General features: G+C 44.2%; 2 protein-coding genes and 1 long non-coding RNA gene across 11 annotated transcripts in view; 2 read left to right on the forward strand and 1 right to left on the reverse strand.

Moving 5' to 3' along the window:
* The window catches only part of CSNK2A2 (casein kinase 2 alpha 2), an 80,175-nt gene extending 77,190 nt beyond the window's left edge, over positions 1-2,985 (forward strand). For 8 of the 9 annotated variants that reach the window (XM_077898257.1, XM_077898261.1, XM_077898262.1 and 5 more), the window contains one exon: positions 54-503. The gene's annotated coding sequence lies outside the window, so the exon portion shown is untranslated. Of the gene's footprint in view, positions 1-53; positions 504-1,374 lie in introns of those variants that run through there. The other variant, XR_013380119.1, reaches the window with a different exon arrangement.
* On the reverse strand, positions 91-8,336 carry LOC144314293 (uncharacterized). The gene is made up of 4 exons (XR_013380122.1): positions 7,581-8,336; positions 5,938-6,015; positions 5,326-5,462; positions 91-2,910 (listed from the first exon to the last, which is right to left on the reverse strand). It is a non-coding gene; the product is annotated as an uncharacterized LOC144314293 (long non-coding RNA).
* On the forward strand, positions 7,941-21,718 carry CFAP20 (cilia and flagella associated protein 20). The gene is made up of 6 exons (XM_077898267.1): positions 7,941-8,287; positions 18,268-18,347; positions 19,111-19,222; positions 20,150-20,338; positions 20,687-20,797; positions 21,280-21,718. Exons 1-6 carry the CDS (start codon positions 8,204-8,206, stop codon positions 21,283-21,285), a joined length of 582 nt encoding a protein of 193 aa, XP_077754393.1. The 5' UTR covers positions 7,941-8,203; the 3' UTR covers positions 21,286-21,718.
* The last annotated feature ends 1,205 nt before the right edge of the window (positions 21,719-22,923 follow it).

Here is a 22,923-nt window from a genome sequence, read left to right on the forward strand (position 1 = left end):
CCAGGTCAGATTGATTAATGCCATCTTTCCCCTCCTCCCATCTCTTTCCCCAGGTCTGTTGCGGTTCCTCCCACTTTTCCATAAGCAGAACAAGAACCAAATCAAACGTCTTAACGTGTGTAGAGAGATCACGTTCCGTGAGCAGACACAAAATGGTGGCAGGTTTGGCCAGCACGAACCAGACCAACTGAAGGGCAGCCCACCACCGTATATCAAACCTCACTTCCGAATGTAAAAGGTTCACACGCCTTTGGCTTCCTGTTGACTTCCTCCTGACCCAGAAAGCATGGGAAATGTGAAGGGTATGCAAAATGGTTGTTGGTTACTGTTGCTCCCCCGTGTCCCTTGACTCGGCCTGTGGCCGCCTGTTTTTCCAGCAGACCACGTTAACTAGCCGACCACAGACTCCAGAGTGGGGGAACGGGGCAATATATGGCATGACGGGCAGTTACATATTATAATTTTAAAAGTATATATTATTGAATAAAAGGTTTTAAAAGAAATGTATGGAGAGTTTTCAGTGTGGAAGGGGCCATTAACCAAGACCCGTGGCCACAGAGAACTGAGTGAAATAGAAGAGCATTCATGCCAGGTTCTAGCCAGAGGAAAGCAGGGGGAGTTCCAGAGGTGAGAAGGGCCAGTTTTAAGGACACTCTTGACCAGAGATGAGAAGTGGGACAGGTATCGTGAACTGATCCTTGGAGTGGGGCAAATGGCAGGTGACTCCAGTAGACTGAGCAAGCCAGGAAAGCCATGTTTTGCCTTGACCCTTCTAACCTAGTGATTAGGTGGTAGACCAATGTCACCTCCAGCAACGTCTGGAGGATGCCTTAGTCCCTTCTTTGCTTTCTGTTGCTGGTGTCTCCATAGTTCATTCCAACTCCCCATCTTCTTCCCCTGGCCCTTTCTGGAAAGGCATCTTACCTTGGAGGCTGGGTGAGTCTGCTGTTGTACAGCAGGGAAGGGATCAAGGGTCTTGGGTCCAGATCCATGGGCTGTTTCTTGTGGCATTCGGAATCTCCCATGAGCCGGAAGGAAAAGTGGCCCACTCAGCCGTGAGAAAGGGTACAGTGGAAGCACCGGTTGTATTTGTTAAGTGAAAATGAAACCTGCTTTACAAACGAGCCTTCCCTGGCTCCTTCAGGCCTGCCCTCCCAGGACAGCCGTGCCATCAGGAGGTGAAAGCAGCCATAACCTGGTGGCCATACAGCTTTGCCTTGGGCCATGGCCCATGTCCTGCCACAGCCCATAGAGAGCAGGAGTGATGGGCTGACCCTGATGCCCAGGTTGTTCAGGGGCGCCCACTAGTTCTCCACAAAAGCCACTTGGTCCCACAATATTCCTTCTTCTGTCTTTGCTGCTTGTCCTGAACAGGTGACTGTGGGAACCAGGTGTGGACACTCACAGTTTCTGAAGCAATTGTGGGGGGAAAAGCAAAGAGGCCCCTCGGGGTCACCGCAGCATCACAGTGTCCCTTGGAGCAGCTTCTGTCGTATGCAAGCAGTTCCACAGGTGTGGGAGCCTGAGACAGTGCCTGCCCCCCGGACATCAGCGAGGAGGGCCCGCAGGCCTACTGCCAGCAGACTTTGTAAGGCCGACAGGACGCCGAGTGGATGGACTTGGGACTTTGCAGCACCATCACTGGCCTGGTTTTCTCAAGTGGGCTCTCTCATGCGGCCCTTCTGACTCAAGGCTCTGCAAATGACCAGGTCTCTGGGGGACGGCATCTCCATATCTTGGTCTAATGAGCACGTCTCTGAAGCTCCTACCGACACGGTGCTTTGCATGTGCATGTTTGTCTACATAGCACGTTCCCTTCGCATTGACCCGCCAGCATTTGATAGCCTTCCCAGAGGATAAGGGTCTGTCCAGAGTAGACACGGTTGATTGACTTGGGAATTCTTAGATGCCATGCAGAACTTGAATGCTAGCTCCCCATTTATCCTCTCAACCAAGGTGCTCTTTAATTTCCCAGTGGGAAAGTCTTCTTTTCCAGAAACCTCTCAAGCATATCAGATAAGTTTCTTTTTTGTGTGGATGATTACTATTGGGTGGGAGAGAGTTTTTGCTTAGGCTTTTTTGACCTTGAGGGAAGGGGACAAGGGACCTGCTTACCCAAAAACAGTCTGTAAAGCTCATCCACAACGTGCTTGGAGATCAGAACATCAATTCACATCTTTCAATGTTCACGCTTGTGTTTTGGGCTGTTTAATGTTTATTTAACTTTTCTGATGACCAAAGTAATAATGCTGGTGGCAAAAAATTCAAATGTTGCAAAAAGTAAATCATGAACACCTTTCCCCACCACACCCAACTCCCATCCTACCACAAACACATACGAAAACTCTTTCCTCCCTTGGAGGAAGCCATGGTTAAATTTGGCGTCTATCTTGTGGAATTTCTTTCTTCACATTTACTAACATCAAGATGATTTTTATTTTTACAGAAATGTAATCAAACTATACATCTTTTTTTTTTTTTTTGCAACTTGTGCTTTCACTGAGTTGTGACAATTTCACTGTTAGCACGTAAAGATCTACCTCACCCCTTTTCATGGCTGTGTGGTGTTCCAGTGTGTGATGTACTACATGCAAAGCAATCCCTTACTGATGATTGACTCTATTACCAGTACTGCTGCAGTGAACTCATTTGCACATAACATTTTTACACAGTTCATTGTGTTTGTGAGATAAAATCTTTAAAAAGAATTACTGTGCTCTATGCTTTGTTTTGTTTTGGAAAGAGCATTGCTATGATTCAGAGAAAGCAGTCTTCTCTTCCCTTCTTTCACTGGTGTAGGTCAGAACCGTGATGCCTTTAGCCTTGGAATTCTTGTGGGGCTCTGTTAGGCACTTGAGACACGGTGTCCAGAGTCTTTGAGCTTTCCAGGGAAACACGAATGTTTGAAACCTGAAAAAGCATTGGTGCTCACATAAGAAAGCTACAAAGTAAAAAATCAATAAATGTACTTACATGTCTTTCCAATCCTATGAGCCTCATTGTTATTTGCTTTAAAAAATTATTTTTCTCATTATGGTGAAGTGTCACAATCACAAAGTCAAATAATTTCAAAAGCAATCTTTTCAAAAGATCAAAAAGATCTTTTCAAAAAAATACGAGAAAAAGTTACCTTAAATATGAAAAATGGCTACCTTTTAATATGTTTGAAATGCTGTAGGGAAGCCTTCAAAAGTAAGCATGCAGGGGGACAGCAAATGTTCTAAAATATCCCTGGACGGAGGGGTGGGTATGGAATGGATGAACACTTTGAGGAATATTCAGCAAGCTTTTAAAATGTACATCTCAAACACATTATACAAAGTGAAGAAGCCAGACTCAAAAGGCTACTTACTGAGTGATTCCATTTATATAACATTCTGGGAAGGGCAAAATGTAGGAAATGGAGAACAGATTTGTGGTTGCCAGAGATTAAGCATGGCCCGTGGCGGAGGGAGGGGGGTGATAACAGGAGGAAATGTGAGGGCTGATGGAATTGTCTGTATCCTAATATGGTGATGGTTATATGACTTGGTGCCTTTGTCAAAACTACACACACACACACAAATTTCTGTATGTGAATTAAAAAATAAATTTTAAAAACAATAAGCTAGGGATCAACAGAGTCCCATTTGAATTTCATCTCAGATGAACAGGAGCCTCATCTGCCTACCACTGGCTCTTCAACTGATGTTGTCAGGGCTGATGGTCTTTGGGTATAACCACTGGTGCTGGCGTGCAGTGGTTCTCCATCCACCAGCTGAACACCCAGTTTCAAGGCTCTCTTCCATCCTTGTTCCTAGCTAAAGGGTGATTCTCCAGGTACAACTACTCTCATTGCTAGACCTTACCATCCCTATCAGCAAGGAGGGCGGGGCATAAACTCTACCTTGCAGTGTGGCAAGTACTTCATGTCTCTTGGAGGAGGCTAGTGTTCAGAGTTCCTAGGGTTTGACACGAATAAACACTGTCCATCAGATTCTGGTGTCTGACCAGAGCCTTTGCACACTGAAAAGGATGCTTATAATTACTGGCATTTCTAATAGTATCTTAGTTATTAAAGCTGTACATTTAAAATCTAATTTGTGTTTTTAACATTGATTTCCAAGTCCTGTTCTAACTACAAACTAGTTGGTTTTGTATATAAACACTTTTGCTTATTCCTTGACTGATGGTTCAATCATCTCAAAACTTAATGGGTTAAACTGTAAATATTGTTTGTACGTTGAATCTAGTTTCCTTAGACATTTCAAAGTCAACCACATACCCAATCTGTTTGAATTCCACAAACATTTCCAATTGCTAATAGGGAAGACCTAAAATTAGATGAAGTTTTCCTAAGCATTCAAATATGAACATATTTATGTCTAAACTCATATATTTAATAAATAAAAATCTTTAAACATCAAATGCTTATATACTTATAATTCTTCGACATTGTTAAAATCACAGATCTAATTTCACATTCCTTTAAGCATTTAAAATTAAATTCAATGTATCAGATTCTCTAATACATTATCTTAACAAAATATCACAATAATCAGAAACTTATTCCTCAATTTGACAAAGATTACTGATAACCAGGGTTTTAATTTACTTGCCATAATCTCTGTGTATGTTTTGATATCCTACCAAGGTAACATATTCTATCTAAAGTCAGGACTGTGATACATTCACGGTTAGAGATTCTGAGCTGGTCATGTACTGGTTGCTACTTCTGCAATGGTTTCACCCAAATTTCAGGTAAACAAACTAAGCCCCTTGCAGTAGTAATGGGGTTTTCAAGGCCACCCCCTATGTTATACCTTACTTGATGAGGGTTAGGATTATGTTACCTGTTCTAAAACTTTTTTTTTTTTTTTTTTTTTTTTTTATTCATGATAGTCACAGAGAGAGAGAGAGAGAGTCAGAGACACAGGCAGAGGGAGAAGCAGGCTCCATGCACCGGGAGCCCGATGTGGGATTCGATCCCGGGTCTCCAGGATCGCGCCCTGGGCCAAAGGCAGGCGCCAAACTGCTGCGCCACCCAGGGATCCCCTGTTCTAAAACTCTTAATGGCCTATTTGCATCCTCACCCACTACCCAGATTGGAATCCCTTTACTGTCTCAGTAAGTTCTGCTTCCTATTTATTAATTTTTTTAACTGACCCACTCCATTCTAATTAGAGAAATCATTGAAGGAAGCAACTAATTAGCAAGATTTCTCTTGTGTTTTGTCATTACATAACTCCATGTTGATGGAGGGAAAACAATCCTAAAGAATTTTAGTGCTTAAATGCATTTTTCTGTGAGAGACACATGGTTTTAGGTTAATTTGGTCAACATTACCTTTGAAATGAAAATAAATGTCAGAGGTGTCCTTTTGGCTCTAGTCTACTCATCCGTCCATTCATTCATCGTGTGCCTGCCATGATGGTGGTACTGTGTAGGTGCTGGGATACAATGCACAGAGATACAATCTGCACCTGAAAAAAGCATACCAAAATTAGGTCCGTAACGGAGCCAACTCACTAATTCATGCTCTCCAAACCTTTGATCAAATCATTTTTACTGTAGCCAAGGTCATGATCACAATCATCTTTGAAATCCAATATAAGGAAGAACTGAACACAGTTCAGGCAGACACTTACTGAGAATGGGTAGTTAGGAGAAGCAAATGCTTTCATTTTCTCCATCAGCTTGCTCGTTGATTGGCTATCTGTTCAAGGCACTTAGGCCCACACTCACTTAAGGTGTTCCACTTTATTTGAGGAGAATGCATGGTTAGAGAAATGTGAGCAGGCAAATGGGCTAGGTGAGCCCCAATTCAGAGTAGAAGATCTCTACTGGCTGGATGGGTGTGGAGCTGCTGAAACTAGGAGAGACAGAGCCTGTGCTGGATCTGTAGTAACCAGGACCCCAAGTCTGTGACTCTGATTCCCTGAATCAACACATACTTACTGCATTCCCACTTTATGCAGGCACTTGGATTGGGTATTGGGAATACATCAATAGGCAAGACAGACCAAATTCTTTCTCCTAGAAGATCAAAATCAGGGGAAAGGAGACAGCAATAAGTAACTATATAGACTATGAAGTGGTGATTAGTGCTGTGAAAAAAAATAAAGTGGGGTAGGGTGACAAAAAGTTGGGGTAGGGGGTCCATTTCAGGTTGGTTGTCAAAGAAGTCCTCTCTGATGAGGTAGTATGTTGAGTTGAATAGTGTCTGCTCAAAATTAATGTCTACACACAACCTCAAAAATGGACACCTATTTGGAAATAGGGTCTTTGTGGATGCAGTAAGTTGAAAGCCTCAAGATGATGTCATACTTGATTCAATGTGGACACTAAATCCAATTACTGGTGTGCTTATAAGAGGAGGTGACACAGGAAAACTATGTCAAGATGTCAGAGAGATTGGAGTAATGCTGCCACAGGCCAAGGAACAGCTAGGACCATCAAAAGCTGGAAGAGGCAAATAAGGATCCCTGAAAATTTAATAACAATGAAGGGATAAATTGTCCACTGGCCTAAAGTATATAGAGTTCCCAGAAGTCATCCAAAAAGGATTATTTCATATAAAAAATTTTTGAGTTTCTACCCTAATAAGATCCATATATTTCCCCCTGTACCATGTCTAGAAATTCTGGCTAGATTGTTCACAGGGTTGCTGTGAGGATTAAATGATTTAGTAAAAGCTAAAGCTCTTAGTATAGTGCCAGATACCTAATGAATGCTCCACTGATCTTAGCCATTTGTAGCTGTTTTGATGATGATGTTCACTACAAACTCCTTTTCCGTAGCCACAACACCCAGAACAGGCCTGGGCATACGGTATAATATGGAGGTAGATGCTCAGTGAGTGATAGATAGGTCTCCAGCATTTGGGATTTCTTCCACACGTGAAATATCAGAGCTTATTTTATGTCTTTTAAAAATGTTCTAAGTATTAGTTGATTTTTAAGGGATCCCTGGGTGGCGCAGCGGTTTGGCGCCTGCCTTTGGCCCAGGGCGCGATCTTGGAGATCCGGGATCGAATCCCACGTCGGGCTCTCAGTGCATGGAGCCTGCTTCTCCCTCTGCCTATGTCTCTGCCTCTCTCTCTCTCTCTCTCTCTCTCTGTGACTATCATAAATAAAAATTAAAAAAAATTAAAAAAAAAAAAAAAAACTGTTGCGGGACTCCTGGGTCGCCCAGCGGTTTAGCGCCGCCTTCAGTCCCGGGCATGATCCTGGAGACCCGGGATCGAGTCCCGCATCCGGCTCCCTGCGAAGAGCCTGCCTCTCCCTCTCTCTCTCATGAATAAATAAATAAAATCTAAAAAAAAAAAAAAAACAAACCTGTTGATCCAACTCAACTTTATTTTAATTTTATTAACTTCTGCTTTTATATTAATATTCAGGCTTTGTTTGCTAGTGAATTCCAGGTAATGTTTTCCCGAGGGCACGGTTTGCATCCCACAGGACAACACGGCGTATAGCCATAGTGACTGTTGATAAAGCAGTGATGCACACGAGGCGAGGAGCCCAGGGAATGCGCAAGAGCGGTCGGCCGCTTTAGCCCTGCCCTGACGTTCTCAGAACACCAGGCAAGCCGCTGCTTACCAAGCACCTTCCGCGCCTTTCTCCGCTCTCGCCCCTGTAACTCCTCCCAGTCCCTCCGGGGGCGGGGGCGGGGCGGGGGCGGGGGCGGGCCGTGCGGTCCCTGACCCCGCCCCCGCCACGTTTCCGTGACGCCCCGCGGGGGCGCCGCACCGTCTGCAATCTCCCGTCTTCTTCCGCCTTCTAAGGCAACTCAGGAGGACTGAGATGGGAAAAATATTCCCTTGACAACAGAGTTCTTTCCACCCGGGCCCAAGAGCGGAGGGACCGGAAGCCGCGAGCCTGTGTCAGGATTGGGCCCCGCGCGCTCGGGGGCGGGCCAAGTGGGCGGAGGGATCCATTTTACGCGGCGGAAGGTCCGCCGCCTCCATTCAGGGCGGGGAGAGCGGCGCGGGCGGCCGTTGCTGTGGTTTCCGAGTCGAGGTTTTTTTTTTTTTTTTTTGCCTTCGGGGAGCTGAAACTGGAGGACGTTGCGTCTCGCGTCCAAGTTTAGCCGCAGGTGACTACAGAGCCGGCGGCCGGGAGCGCAGCTTCTCCTTCGGACCGGGGCCGGCCCTGCCTTCCCTTCGCCCCTCGGCGTCCGTATCTAGGTCGGCTCCGGCGCGGCTGGGAAGGCCGCGGGCGAGATGTTCAAAAACACGTTCCAGAGCGGCTTCCTCTCCATCCTCTACAGCATTGGCAGCAAACCCCTGCAGATCTGGGACAAAAAGGTCAGGATCTGGGGGCGCTGGCTGGGCTGGGCGGGGCGCAGGGGCCGCGCCGCTCCTCGTGCGGGCGCTGAGGGCGGGCGGCGGGGGCGTCCTGCCGCGGCGGGACCCCGGCCCCGAGGCGCGAGGTGGGGGCGTGGCCGGGGCTTCCGTGGCCTGCGGCCGCGGTGTGCCGAGACCGCCGAACCTCGCCGCCGTCTTGACTTGGTCAGTCGCTTGCTCGGTTTCCCCATTTATATAGCGGGGGGATCGGTGGTACCGTGTCCTAGCGTGAAATGCATGACCTTACAACTTGAGGCCGCTTTGAAAGAAGCTGCTGTTCACTGATTGCACGAATATTTCCTGATGCCCTGTTGGGTGACGGGCACTGTGCTGGGCACAAGACACAGGACCTTTGTTCCAGGCACACAAGCCAGAGGCAGTTATGTTTGGGTTTCATTCATTTGCTCCTTTCCTTCCAGTGATCTCCAGGGAGAATTCGGGGGCCTTGGGCACCTGCTCCACATTCAGTGCTACTTGGGGTCTGTACTGTGCCTTCCGTGCTTGATGCCTACATCAGAAAAAGTTACAAAATGGTGATAAAGCTTTGTTTGGATTAATAAACTCAGAGCCAGGTTTCAGCCTCATTATTATTATTTTTTGAGGTATCCGCTGGATAACACTTTTTCACTGACCCCTGGAGATAAAGATCCTGTCCTGAGTCGTTTCATTTCTCATCCAGATTCCCAGTCAGCTGTACTCACCCCCCCCCTTTTTGTTGTTGTTGTTGTTGTTGTTGTTAAGGATAAGTTAAGACAGGCACTTTATTGTGATTCCTGAGGGGAGAACAGAGAGAAGTGGTATGTTGAATGGTGTTTCTATAGAGATGGATGTGGAATCATCTAAATAACAGTTTATTGGTCATGAAGCCAAGAATCTTGGATTTCATCTCAGAACAACTCTTTGTCTTCCCTTATCCACAGATAGTGTTTTGGGCAACCCAGAGATTGGGAGAGAACACGACAGCCTTCTGCCTGTCACCACTAGGAAATTCTGCATTTCCAAAGCAGCTTTGAGGGTGTGTTCTTAAAGTCATTTTTATAAGACAGTTGAAAGATCTGAGTATAGTGAGTTATTTGGGAGCTTATGCATATATGAAAAATTTGACCAATTTTCCTCTTTTACAAGTTAAGGCTAATACCAGGAGTATTACACAGGAAAGTAGTTCCGTTAGTTAGTTAGTTAGTTAGTTAGTTATTTTTTACATTACTGAGGTTTTCAGTTCCATGGTTTTGTTCACATTGGAATAAACACTGTAAACTCTAAAATCACATCTCTGCAAAGAGAACCTAGAATAAATATACCTAGAAACTTTGTAAGGATGATGGCTTCACAGCTGTGGCTTGACTTAGTTATGGGCTGTCAGGAGGCCTGGAGAGAGTGACCTTGTGTACCCTTGAACGTGGAATGGTAACAGAATTGTCAATATGAGGCAGTCAAACTAGAGAATGGGACTTGATCTAGGAGAGCTTTACAGAGCAGGTCAGAGAACTTACACTGAAACAAGTCCAGGGTTAGGGAGGCCTCAGCATTTCTAGTGTGTGAAACTTACCAGAGTTGTCCATTTTAACCCTTTGGGGCTTGATCTTTTGTAGCCTATTTTTTACAGCTTTTTGATTAGTCAACATGTTTACACATGGAGTATAAAAGCAAAGTAACCATGGTGCACTGTGTCCCTTAACAACACCACTAGAGGTCGGATGGTACCCTGATGACATAAACACGTGTGAAAACATTAGAACAACTGGCAGGGTTACAGGGCCTAAATGAAACACGTTTGAGCAAAGAAAACATATAGAATAACACTCATTTATTTTTTTTTTAATTTATTTATTTATGATAGTCACAGAGAGAGAGAGAGAGGCAGAGACACAGGCAGAGGGAGAGGCAGGCTCCATGCACTGGGAGCCCAATGTGGGATTCGATCCCGGGTCTCCAGGATCGCGCCCTGGGCCAAAGGCAGGCGCCAAACCGCTGCACCACCCAGGGATCCCTAACACTCATTTTCAACAAAGTTCTCATAATAGTAAAAGTTAATTACATTTCTACTTTTTGTATTTAGACTACAAAGTGTTTAGGGGTGAATTTTTTCCCCTGGGGCAAGGTAAGGAAAAGAAGAATGGCAAGTTTGGGATCAGATTCATAGGCCTCGTTGTATGTGTGCCTTTTCTTGGCTGTATTACAGAGTCCTCAGGAAGTTTTGGGACTCCAACCCAGTTGGGAAAACACTGGGAATTGATAGACTTATCAAAGACTTATTGAGCAGCAGTTAAGTCACAGGCATTGTGTAGATTTGGGGTGACAGCAGAGAGAAGACCTTTCCATACTCTCAGGGAGTAAGGCAAAGTTGCAGTAAAGGCAAAGTTTGATGGAAAGAGGGATGGACTGCCCACATTTATCTTAGAAATGACCCTGACCTGGTTGCTTGGGTGGCTCAGCAGTTGAGCATCTGCCTTTGGCTCAGGGTGTGATCCTGGAGTCCCACATCAGACTCCCAGCAGGGAGCCTGCTTCTGCCTCTGCCTATATCTCTTGCCATATCTCTGCCTCTTGGTGTCTCTCATGAATAAATAAATGAAATCTAAAGAAAAGAAAAGAAATGACTCTGACCTTTGCCAGTAGGTACATATGGCTATTTTTACTGTTTTGGTTTTTTTTTTTTAATTTTTATTTATTTGTTTATGATAGTCACATAGAGAGAGAGAGAGGCAGAGACACAGGCAGAGGGAGAAGCAGGCCCCATGCACCGGGAGCCTGACGTGGAATTCGATCCCGGGTCTCCAGGATCGCCCCCTGGGCCAAAGGCAGGCGCTAAACCGCTGCGCCACCCAGGGATCCCTATTTTTACTATTTTGATTACACAAACTTTACTATTCCCCTGCCTGAGTATATCAAGACAGAATTTCTATAGTTTGTTTTCTGTGAAGAATAATCTTGGAAAAATTAGTTTTTTTTTGTTTTTTTTTTTTTTTTTTCAGATTTTTTTTTTTTAATTTATTTATTTGTGAGAGACATAGAAAGGGACAGGCTCCATGCAGGGATCCTGATGTGGGACTCGATCCCGGGACTCCAGGATCACACTGTGAGCCTAAGGCAAACAGATGCTCAACCACTGAGCCACCCAGGCATCCCTAGTTTTGGCTTCTGTTTAGGCTGTGTCTCCTTATGAATGTGTGGAGTGAATGCCATAATCCTAATGCCAGTGAATTGACAAACTCTGTTGTTGTGAGTGTGGTTACTAATATATGTAACACCTGCATTGTGTCGCATTTTGTAATGATTCCACCTTCTCCCATGGTTATGGGGATTAAATGAAGGTGTATATAAAATGCTTGGCAGCAGTTATGGCATACAGTACTAAGTAGGGCAGGAAACTGAGAAATTTGCTCAAGAGTAAATAAGTCTATAATTGATGCTTAGAAATTGGAAGTGCAGTAAAGTCAGATTTCAGAAATTAGAATAATTTAGTCATTGTACCAGGGCTTTCCCTGTCTAAAAGCCTTAACATGGCTCTCAGGCCACACAGCACATGGTCTGGTGCCCGCTTCACTGTTTCTCCAGGCTCACCTCCCTTTCTTCCCTCACCTTAGCAGTAACCTCCCACTGAACTGAAAGAGGTCATGTTCTCGAACCTTCAGGCTTCTGTCCTTGTCCATCCCTCTGCTGGGACTCCCCTTGCCATCTCTTCATTAGTCTCTGGATCACAGTGCAAAGGCATTTCCTCAGGTTACATTAGTTTATATCCACTCACCCCTCCAAGGTTAAGTTCGTTTTTATCCCCTTATAGAACCTCTACTTCCTTTTCATCATCATCCTCGTACTTGAAATTAGCTTCTTAAAATCTGTATGCCTGGTTATACTGTAAACTTCCTGATAGAGGCCTCTGCAATTTTTTTAAAAAAAAATTTGTTTGAAAAGCAAGAGAGAGGGCAGGGAGAGAGGGAGAGAGAGTCTCAAGTAGATCCCCCTCCTGAGCCAGAGCCCAATGTAGGGCTTGATCCCATGGCCCTGAGATTATGACCTGAGCCGAAACCAAGAGTCACTTAACCAACTGTGCCACCAAGGAGCCCCAAGATCTCTGTTTTGTTTTGAGATCTTGAGAAATTTTGAGCTTATGAGAAATTAGGGGCTTCTTGATGTTCCCTTAACTTCTGGGACCAGCAAATATTATATTTACTAAAGGACTTTTATGTTTAATATAGTCATTACTTCTGGTTTGTAAAGAAGATACCAGACAGTTCTGTTCTCACTTATGTCTGTATAAAACAGTTTTCACATTTCAAATTATAAATATAAGTCTAACATGCTGAAAGTCTACTAGATGAGAATGTTCATTCATACCATCTTCTCTTTCTTGCCTCTCACCTTGTCTTTCAGCTGCGGCTGATCCTTGCCTATTCCAAAATGAAATATTAGAACCAGACTTTCTGTGATTGTTTCTGGATAGTATTAGATTCCCATTCCCTGTTCCTAATTTTACTTATTTTCCCTATTCCCATTTTTAAAAATGAATTGTCTCCAGAAAAGTAGTTTCCATACCCTAGTTTTTTCTTGTTTGTTTGTTTTAAGATTTTATTTATGCATGAGGAGACACAGGCACAGGGAGAAGCCGGCTTCCCATGGGGAGCCTGATGCAGGACTCGATCCCAGGACCTCAGGATCACGACCTGAACCAAAGGCAGATGCTCAACCACTGAGCCACCCAGGTTCCCGCTCGCTTCCCGCCGCCCACCCCCCCCCCCCCCCCACCCGCCCCCCCCCCCCCCCCCCCCCCCCCCGGTCTAGTTTTTAACTAGCAAACCTTATTGGTACATGTTAAACTGCTGCAGTTTCCAGTAGCAGAATCAAGGGCATTTGGATGGGAAGGTAGTACAACTGTTTTGGGTTTTGGTTGTTTTTGTTTTTTCCGACCTTCCCTGGATCACTCTGATGTTTATTATTCTGAATAACAGCTTTTATTGTAATTGGACTCTGGCGTGGGTTTTAGTTCTACTTGCCCTTGCAAGGCATTGCTGGGAAGATTGGTTAGCGATGCACTTAATTATCCTTACTTTAACTAAAGGGTTGTTTGTATATGCCCAGAGTTGCCTGTGTGCTGTCTGGAGAGTCCCTGTTAAGTGCAGCAAAGGGAGAGAAGCTTTTGACCCATTGGCGCCTGCAAGGCCCAAGCCTTGAGACCGAGCTATGCCCATTTTTCCCCACAGAGGTCTCCCTCTGCCTGTTTTCAGACTTAGATCCCAGTCCCTAGCCGCAGGCAGAAACTTTCCTGCTGAAATGGACAGCTCTTAAAGGCTTAATGTAAATTGGAACATGTGTCATTAAGACTAGGATGCCAGATGGCGGAGGGCTCAGCTGTCTGCCAGGATAAGTGGGTGGAGCCAGAGAAATGAAAGGTTGGGGTAGGGAATGGATACAACTCCTGTTATTTTTAAAACACTTGAAGAAATATGGAGCATTGGCCAGCTTCCTCCCTATCCCAGGAGTACTTTTTTCCCCTCAGCTTGACCCTCCTCCCTGGAGCTTACATTGAAGGAGAAAAAAAAAAAAAAATCAGTGTTCTTTATTAGTTGCCTCAGCAACCATGGAAAGCCTGGGAGAGTGCAACAAGGGCTTGAAGGCTCCCTTCCTCACATTTGCAGAGGCTGAGAAGGGTTCTCATTTGTAACAGCTAGAAGCCTGGGTCCTGTAGCTCATAGCTTGGGGGTAGCCAGGGGTGGGGAGTAGGGGGGTAGGGAACTCATGAAAAAAAAAATGTAGAATTGGCCTTTTTTTTTTTTTTCTTTCTTTTTGCGGAATAAAACACATGTAACCAACACCTTGATAATGGGAATGTGTCATGAAATAAAAAAGAATTAACAAGTCAAAGACAATTGGCAGTTTCTCATTTAGAGAAGGAAGTAAAATAAAACCCACTTCCACCCTAAGCAATAAATGCTGACCAGTTCATTTTATCTTCATTTCAAAGCCAGGCCTGCTTAGTGACCTCTGAACTGGAAGGAGCTAAGGAAAGGAAGTTGATGCTTTCTGAGGCCGTGTATCTTGTTGTATGTGTTTGTCAGAGCTGGTCTGAGGAGGGGTGGCTTCCTGGAAGAACTTTACAATTAAAGGTGGTGACAGCCAGATTGCCAGGGTGGTTGGGAGGCCTTCCCCCAAATTGTCCACCCTCCTTTTCCCTTTGATCCTAGCTTTAGAGCCTAAAGAGGTTTGGGGAGGTTTCCTTTGAGTGCTCATGTCTCTTGTTAAGTGCACCTCTGCCCCACCCCTCTTCTCCAATGAGTTTGTATTTGCAGCCCTGTGAACTTAATAAAGGAGAAAAATCAGGGCAGCCCAGGTGGCTCAGAGGTTTAGCGCCGCCTTTCAGCCCAGGGCCTGATCCTGGAGACCTGGGATGAGTCCCACGTCAGGCGCCCTATATGGAGTCTGCCTCTCTCTCTCTGTCTCTCATGAATAAATAAATAAATAAAATCCTAAAAATAAAAAAACAACAACAACAAAGGAGAAAAATCATAATTCACTAACAGATCAACTTAATTTGATTTCAGAACTCTGGCAGCTGGTGATATAAGACTACTTCAAACTCCAGAGAGACTGGTGGGCATTCCTTTGAAAAAGCTGCCTTTTTTCCTGAGTTCTCTTGTTTTATGGACCCAGTTAATTTTATAAGAGTTAAGTCTATAGGGACACCTCGGTGGCTCAGCGGTTGAGCATCTGCCTTTGGCTTAGGGGTGATCCCAGTGCCAGGATCAAGTCCCATATTGGGCTCCCTCCCTCTGCCTATGTCTCTGCCTCACTCTGTGTATCTCATGAATAAATAGATCTTTAAAAAAAAAAAAAAAAAAGTCTATGAGTGTGGTGGTTGATGTGTTGCTGAGAAAAACTTTTTTAAATATTTTATTTATTTATGATAGACCACAGAGAGAGAGAGGCAGAGACACAGGAGGAGGGAGAAGCAGGCTCCATGCCAGGAGCCCGACGCGGGACTCGATCCTGGGACTCCAGGATCGCGCCCTGGGCCAAAGGCAGGCGCCAAACCGCTCAGCCACCCAGGGATCCCCGAAAAACTTTTCTTTAAGAAGTTGTTGAAAGTCTAACTGAAAATGAGCTTACTTCTAGGGCAGAAGCAGAAGAGAATATACCAAGTCTGTTTTGGCTTCCAGTCTGGTGGTTTCTGCATGCATTGTAAGGCAGTGTTTTCTTTTGTAAAGACTCGAAAAGTCACATTTGCTGGAGTGAAGTCATTTGCTATAAACTTTGAGATGGGCAGAAGCAAGTTTCCTAACATTTCCTCCCTATGAAATCTGGCTGGGCTTTCTGGAGCTGAGAGAAGTCTCACTGTGCTAGGAGAGACCTTTGGGGAGGTAAGATTTGAAGCCATGCTTTCAAGCAATGTTTTCAGGCAACAAGTTGCCTTTTAGCAATAGTTGTCCTTGAGCCCTAATTAATCAAGTTAACCATCTGTTTAATTGTTGCATTATGTACCTTTTAAAGAAAGAAAGAAGTTATATTAGATATAACTATATTAGAATAATTAGCTGTATGTTATAAAATTAGTGTTTGCATCTTATTGGAATACTGGTAGCTCTTAACAATGTGACTGCCTCACATTACTTGGAAATAGAAATAATTTCTCAGTTGAGTCTTCCTTCACCAACAAGCCTGCTTGATTTTCCCCAGTAGCTGTGGGTTAGCAAACAGAGGAGGCATATTGTCACTTTGGTCAAGAGTGTTTAGATGGGGAATGAGGTGGGCAGTGTTGGCATGTGCTACACAGACCCAAGGCTTTGTTTGCTTAATCTCCCTGGGAAAGAGGCCCAGAATTTGAAGCAGGAGGGCATTGGGTGTCGCCAGCTTTGTTTGAGAAGCACTTCAATGTGACATTTGTGTCTTAAGAACCTAAGAAATGCTGCATTGGCAGAGATCTGAGGCCCATCCACTATGCATTCTGTCTCTGATAATGGGCACCAAAGGCTGATTTGTGGGAAAGCATTCTTCACTTTGGCAGCCTCCCTGGCTTTGTGATATACCCCAGGCTCTCTGGCTTCCTATAATAGTCCATGGTGGGTATGTTATCCAGGAATTTTTTAAAAATCCTCCTTGAATCTATTCATCCTTGCCAACTCTCAGGGTGACAAGTTCCAGAAGTCAGCAAATATTTGAATGCTTAGTTTATACCTAGCATGATACTAAGCATTGTAGAAGACACAAATGATGCTTAATGCTTGATCCCTACCTTTGAGCTTACTTTTTGGAGGAGACTAGACTCAGTTGCATCTTGCAGAAAAAGATGGGCACATGGGAACACCAAGCATGCCATAAGTGGATCAAATTCACAATAATAGGTCACAGAGACTGATGTCTAGAAACCAAATGCTGTATTATTAATAATATGTTTTGCAAAATATAATTATCCATCAGACTTGGCACCATGTTCTCTCTTGATATGCAAGCCTAGTGGAAAGCCAAAGGATTGAGCCACAGACTATGACAGACCAATACAGCCATTTTCACTACACCTGGGAAAGGACTACATGCTTTTGGTGCATCCTGTTATAAGGCTGGTTGACTGTTTTCATGTGTGAATACATTCAGCCTTAATAGGCCAGCCCCAAGTCGAAAATACCTGTGCCTATCTCTGCTCATCCGTATTAGGTGCTTCACAGTTCAGTGCTTGATGGTATCTGTGCTTTCCTGAATATTTTGAGAAGGGGAATCTGTATTGAGTATTGATCCCTCCCTATATTGTACCTCCTACATATGTAGCAGACAATACAAAACAATGTAGGATGAAGTACTAAATTATGTCATCTGGGCTACATAAGCCAGACAAATTAGAAAGAAGAGGTCAATGTGGGATGAAATGCTAAAGAAGAAGGCTTTTGTGTATGGCAAAGATGAGACTTGAATTCTCATTTTAGAAAGTTGAAATTTAAGAGACTCTTTTAATGATAAAGAACAAACTGAGTGTTCCTAAAGGGGACGTAGGGGATGGGGATTAAGGAGGGCACTTTGATGAGCATTCGGTGTTGTATATAAGTGATGGATCACTGAATCCTGCTCCTGAAACCAATATTGCACTGTATATTAACCAACTAAAATTTTAAAATAAGACAACTTCCAAAATGAAATTTAGGGAACAGAAGATAAGCATGAAGTAGGAACATGATACTAACTAAGCATTTTAGAAGATAAACATAATGCTTCATACTGGGGAAATAATGCTTTCATTTTTTGGTTCCTTCTCTCTTCCTTCTCTCTCTCTCTCTTTTAAAAAGATTATACTTATTCATTTGAGAGAGAAAGAGCATAAGCTGGGGGGAGAAGCAGAGGGAGAAGGACAAGCAGACTCCCCGCTGAGCTGGGAGTCCAACACGGGGCTGGATCCAAGACCTGGGAATCATGACCTGAGCCAAAGGCAGACACTTAACTGAATGAGCCAACCAGGCACCCCAGCCACCCTCCTTCTCAGTGGGACCCGGCATTCAGCCTTTCTGGCCAAAATGCATGAGGCAGGGTGGGTAGTGGAAAGCCTGGTCATTAATCCTACTCTCTCAGGATCCTTGTTTAACATTCCCCGGTGTCAATGTCGACATCTGTAAAATACCACCTACCTCGTGATTTTTGTTTTCAAGTTAAGTCCGAGAATGTATATGAATGTTCCTAGTGCATAGTATATACAACATTATCCTGATGTACAGATTGCCAGATCACCTCCAATTCCTGTGGTGGTTGATGGGACCCTGTGGAGAGGTAACATCATGGCTTACTTACGTATAAACTCAACTATACCATGTTACAGAGTTCTGTGTTATGCTCCGAGGGCTACTGTGAAATTTTAAATGGTCCCATTCAGCCTTCAGAATCTTAAACCAATTGCCAAATATTTCAGAACTAATCAGTTTTTTGTTTTTTTTTTTTAACTAATCAGTTTAATTTTCTTCATTGTAGGTGCGGAACGGCCATATCAAAAGAATCACTGACAACGACATCCAGTCCCTGGTACTAGAGATTGAAGGAACAAATGTCAGGTAGATGGCCCTTTTGTTCACCCAATGACACTGTGCACAAGTGAGGCAGTACATCATAGAGGTTAATAGCACAGACCGCAGGATCAGCCACCTGCTGTGGAACCAGCCCGGCTGCTGACAGCTCACCTTGAGCAAGTTACTTAATGCCCCGGGCCTCAGTTTCCTCATCTGTAAATGAGGATAACAAGACACCTTCTGTATGGGGTTATTGTGAAGATTAAGTAAGTGAACTGTAAACAATTTAGTGAATTATAATTGTAAATAGTTAAGTAAGTGATTTATAGATAAAGCCTGCTCAGCCCATACTAAGTGCTAAGTGGTAGTTATATTGTTATTAATATGTAACCAAAGCATGTGGATGAGCATGGAGGGGTGGCACTAATCATCCAGTCAGGTGGCCTGGGCCCCAGTGTGGTTTTCTGGGCTACAGTGGTCTTAGTTCAGGTTTTCTATCACTTGATGGTTCTCTTAGACCAGAAGTGAGTCTTCTCTCGCTGGAGGAAATTGGTCAGATCACCGGCCTGGCTTTGTTTCTCAGGTATTTTCTTGTTGATGTCTGGCTCTGTGTTAAGCTTCTGTTTGAGAGTCTGGCATTATTTTTATAAAAGCATCAGCTAATTTGTGGATTGAAGGATTATTGGATGATGTATCTGGATCTTTAAATCTGCTCTTCAATTTACCTCTTGGACCGAGTGTTTTCACTTTGTATAGCACAGAGGAAAAAGACAACTGGTGTGTTTATAAGCATCTCCTCTCTCTGCAGCACCACATATATCACATGTCCTGCAGATCCAAAGAAGACATTAGGGATTAAACTTCCCTTCCTCGTCATGATTATCAAAAATCTAAAGAAGTATTTTACCTTTGAAGTACAGGTTAGTAGATGCATATGATTATGTACACTCCTAGCTCCTAGCTATACCATAGGGATGGCCTATCAACTTGGAGGAATAAAGTAGCTCTAGGAAAGTGTCTTTATTCTTTTATGTGTGTTCTTTTCTGCCTCCACTGTACACTTGTTGCGACCATTATTATTAAGACAGAAATTTGGTATTAGTAATCAACCTGTCGTGCCAAGTTTTTAAAGGAGCAGCAAGCACTAAATCTGAACAATATGGCAACAGGATTTCAAAGCTTGAAGGTTAGAGTAGTATCCATTTAGTACTGGTTATTGTTGGCCTTTGTTTTGGTAACTTGATTTTTCAAATGGAAGAAGATTTATGAAATCATCCTATGGTCTGTGGGCCCTTGGATGTGTCATAAGCAGCTGGCGTTGTTTCGGCATTGGACAAGATAAACTTGCTACTTCCGGGCCATCTGCATCCAGTGTGACCTGTATCTGGTCTGTTTATTCTCCCCTGGGCCTCAGCCTTGGGAAACTGGGCTATGGGAGTTCAGGCCCTCGTCTTACGAGGGTTGTTTGCTTCTTGCAAGGTAGAGTTAGTGTGGCTTTTCTTTCCTTTCCTTTCCTTTTTCCTTTTTCCTTTCTCCTTTCTCCTTTCTCCTTTCCCCTTTCCCCTTTCCCCCTTCCCCCTTCCCCCTTCCCCCTTCCCCTCCTTTCCTTTCCTTTCCTTTCCTTCTTTATTTTATTTTTATTTATTCATGAGAGACACAGAGCGAGAGAGAGAGAGAGAGAGAGAGAGAGAGGCAGAGACACAGGCAGAGGGAGAAGCAGGCTCCATGCAGGGAGCCCGACATGGGACTCGATCCGGGGTCTCCAGGATCACGCCCTGGGCTGCAGGTGGCGCTAAACCGCTGCGCCACCGGGGCTGCCCGTGTGGCTTTTTTTCTGTGTTTCACAGGTACTAGATGATAAGAATGTGCGTCGGCGGTTTCGAGCAAGTAACTACCAGAGCACCACCCGAGTCAAACCATTCATCTGTACCATGCCCATGAGGCTGGATGATGGCTGGAACCAGATTCAGTTCAATCTGTCAGACTTCACTAGGCGGGCATATGGCACAAATTATATCGAGACCCTAAGAGTGCAGGTACTGTTTCCTTTTCTGATGGGAACCCCAAACGGGAGAGGAGATTGTGCTCTGCCTGTTACAGGCTTATGGCCCTTGTGACAGAACAGTATGGGTTTCTGGCCAGGGTGCCCAGGTCACTGTTCAGAAGGCTCAGAGGGGTCCAGGACACACATTCAGGTGTCTGCTCAGATATACCGGGAGAACATAGCAAGCAAAATATCCCTCTTCCAAGAATCCACCCCTACACCATGCTGAGGAGATGCCAACAAGATGAAGCTTTGACAGCATCAATGGGAGGGGTTCCAGGAGAAGCAGGAAAAGAGGAAGGTCAATCATATTTTGTCTCTTAAAATCTTGCACCCACAGATCCATGCAAACTGTCGCATCCGACGAGTTTACTTCTCAGACAGACTCTACTCAGAAGATGAACTGCCAGCAGAGTTCAAACTGTATCTCCCAGTTCAAAACAAAGCAAAGGTAAGCCGGCCTTCCTCAGAGGAGGACAGACCATGATTAGGGGAAGCTGGAAAGTGCTCTCTTCTGAGTTCAGCCGCAGAGCTTCTCCATGTTGACATGGGGGCTGGAGTACCTTTCATCCTAAGACCTTGGGTCTTCTTTATCCACCAGCGCTGAATCGGGATCAATCCTGTGAAATGTTCTGTTTACCTCTGTCTCTACCTCCACAGGGTGGTCCTGCCCCTCCCGGTGGGTATCCTGCTGCTTCCGGCTCACGGGCTTTCCTCGGATGTCTTCATCCGAACCTCTTTATCAGCCCCAAATTACTAGCAGCCCATTGGTCTCTGACAAAATGGCAGGCTGTTACATGCCTGACTGCTGCTGACATACATTTCCAGTGTCACCAAAGGTGGTGGGGGGGGCGGTGGTGTCAGTGGCACCGACCATCTATTTTCTGAGAATTTAAACTGATGCCTCTTCTGTTTGTTTCCTTTTTTTCCTAGCAATAACTGGAATGCAATTCAAGGGATAGACCCTGGACATGGCTCTTAGTTTAAAAAGGAAACTATCTGGAGGACAATGCAAAAAACAAATATTTCTGTTAGTTTACTGTGCTGTGGTTCTTTTATCTACTACTTGGTATCCTTTGTTGTGGACACCGGTGACCATGCCATAATGCCATAATTGCATTATAAGTACAGTAGGGAATAAGCTGTCCTTTGGAACATGAATGCTGGAGTTTATCCTGCTGCCTGCCCCAGTGCGTGGGGAGATACATTTACCACGAACTTACAGAATTAAAGATGTCTCATAAGGCAATTTCAGACCAATATTTCTTCCTACGGTTTGTTCATTGTTTTATATATTATCTAAATATATGTATATGCTGTGTAATACTCATAATCCGGAAATGAATAAAATACTATATTCTTGGTTTGTAAATTTGTTCTTAGTTTTTAAGTATTTTTTCTTTCCTTTGTGATGTGAACATAGAGCTCTTTCCAAAGAACATCCCGTACACCTATGCTATGGAGTAACTTGCAGTAAGCACTTAAAGAGCAAGACAAATCTATAGATACTGATTTAGAACAACTCTCAAGATTAACTAAATGGGAAAAAAAATGTGAACAGTGTATGACCAGTAGAATCATCTTACTAGGGGTTGGGGCCTATGTCAAGCTTAAGACAAAGTGGCATCCAGTCCAGATTGCTCTTTTTTAAAAATTGTATTTCTCTATTTATTTATTTAGAGAGCATGAGTCGGGGGAAGGGCAGAAGGAGAGGGTGAGAGACTCTGAAGCAGACTAAGCTGAGTGCAGAGCTCCACATGAAGCCCCATCTCAGACTCTGGATCACAACCTGAGCTAAAATCAGAAGTTGGACACAACCGACTGAGCCACCCAGGTGTCCCCAGAATGCTTTTAAATACCTTAGGAAGTTGTCCTACTGGTGCTCCACCTATTCTTTGGTAAATAGCACAACTAGTGTCCCTCAGCATTGGAGCCAATCTCCATTTCCTTATTTGAGCTCCAGATGAAGTTGTTGCCTAGAATTTAGGGACTTAGAGGAGAAGTGTTTTCTTAAACACTTGAATCACATGAGAGAACTGAGACCGGACCCCACTTTACCCACTCAGACTTCTTGGGCATATGCTTGTTTAGGGAATGACCAACTCTGACACAAACAGTTAAATTTACAAAAGTTAAACACTTAGGTGATACAATCGTACCAAGTGTAACATTCCTGAGGAAAGCCTTTTGGAAGCAGAGCAGAGCATATGCAGATGCACCTGGGTCCCAAAGGATACAGAAGAACTAGTACAGTGATTATAGCTGTATAGAGAATGGTTATTGTATCACATGTAGACTTTTTGTACTATAAAAAAATTTTTTTGAAAAGTAATTTTATGTAGTAAGAATTTCCAAGTCAAGAAAAGAACAAAAGGCCGTCCCAGATACTGTGCTTGCCCCAGGGAACCCCCCTGGATCTAGTTCCATTCCATAGGAAGGATGTTGGAATTGGCACCAGCCATCTTAACGTTGGTTAGAGGTAGAAAAAGCTCTGGCTTGGACACTGCCATTGCTACTTTCTGTGAAGTTAAGTGGCAAGAAGCATTATCCTCCTGCATCCTCATCGTGCAGTGTTCT

This window comes from Canis aureus, chromosome 5, assembly GCF_053574225.1.
Source record: "Canis aureus isolate CA01 chromosome 5, VMU_Caureus_v.1.0, whole genome shotgun sequence".
Classification (NCBI taxonomy): Eukaryota; Metazoa; Chordata; class Mammalia; order Carnivora; family Canidae; genus Canis; species Canis aureus.

Coding starts and splice junctions, on each gene's coding strand:
- CFAP20 (XM_077898267.1), top strand. CDS start 8,204: ATGTTCAAAAACACGTTCCAGAGCGGCTTCCTCTCCATCCTCTACAGC. Junction 8,288..18,267: donor TGCAGATCTGGGACAAAAAG/GTCAGGATCTGG, acceptor TCTTCATTGTAG/GTGCGGAACGGCCATATCAA. Junction 20,339..20,686: donor TCGAGACCCTAAGAGTGCAG/GTACTGTTTCCT, acceptor TTGCACCCACAG/ATCCATGCAAACTGTCGCAT.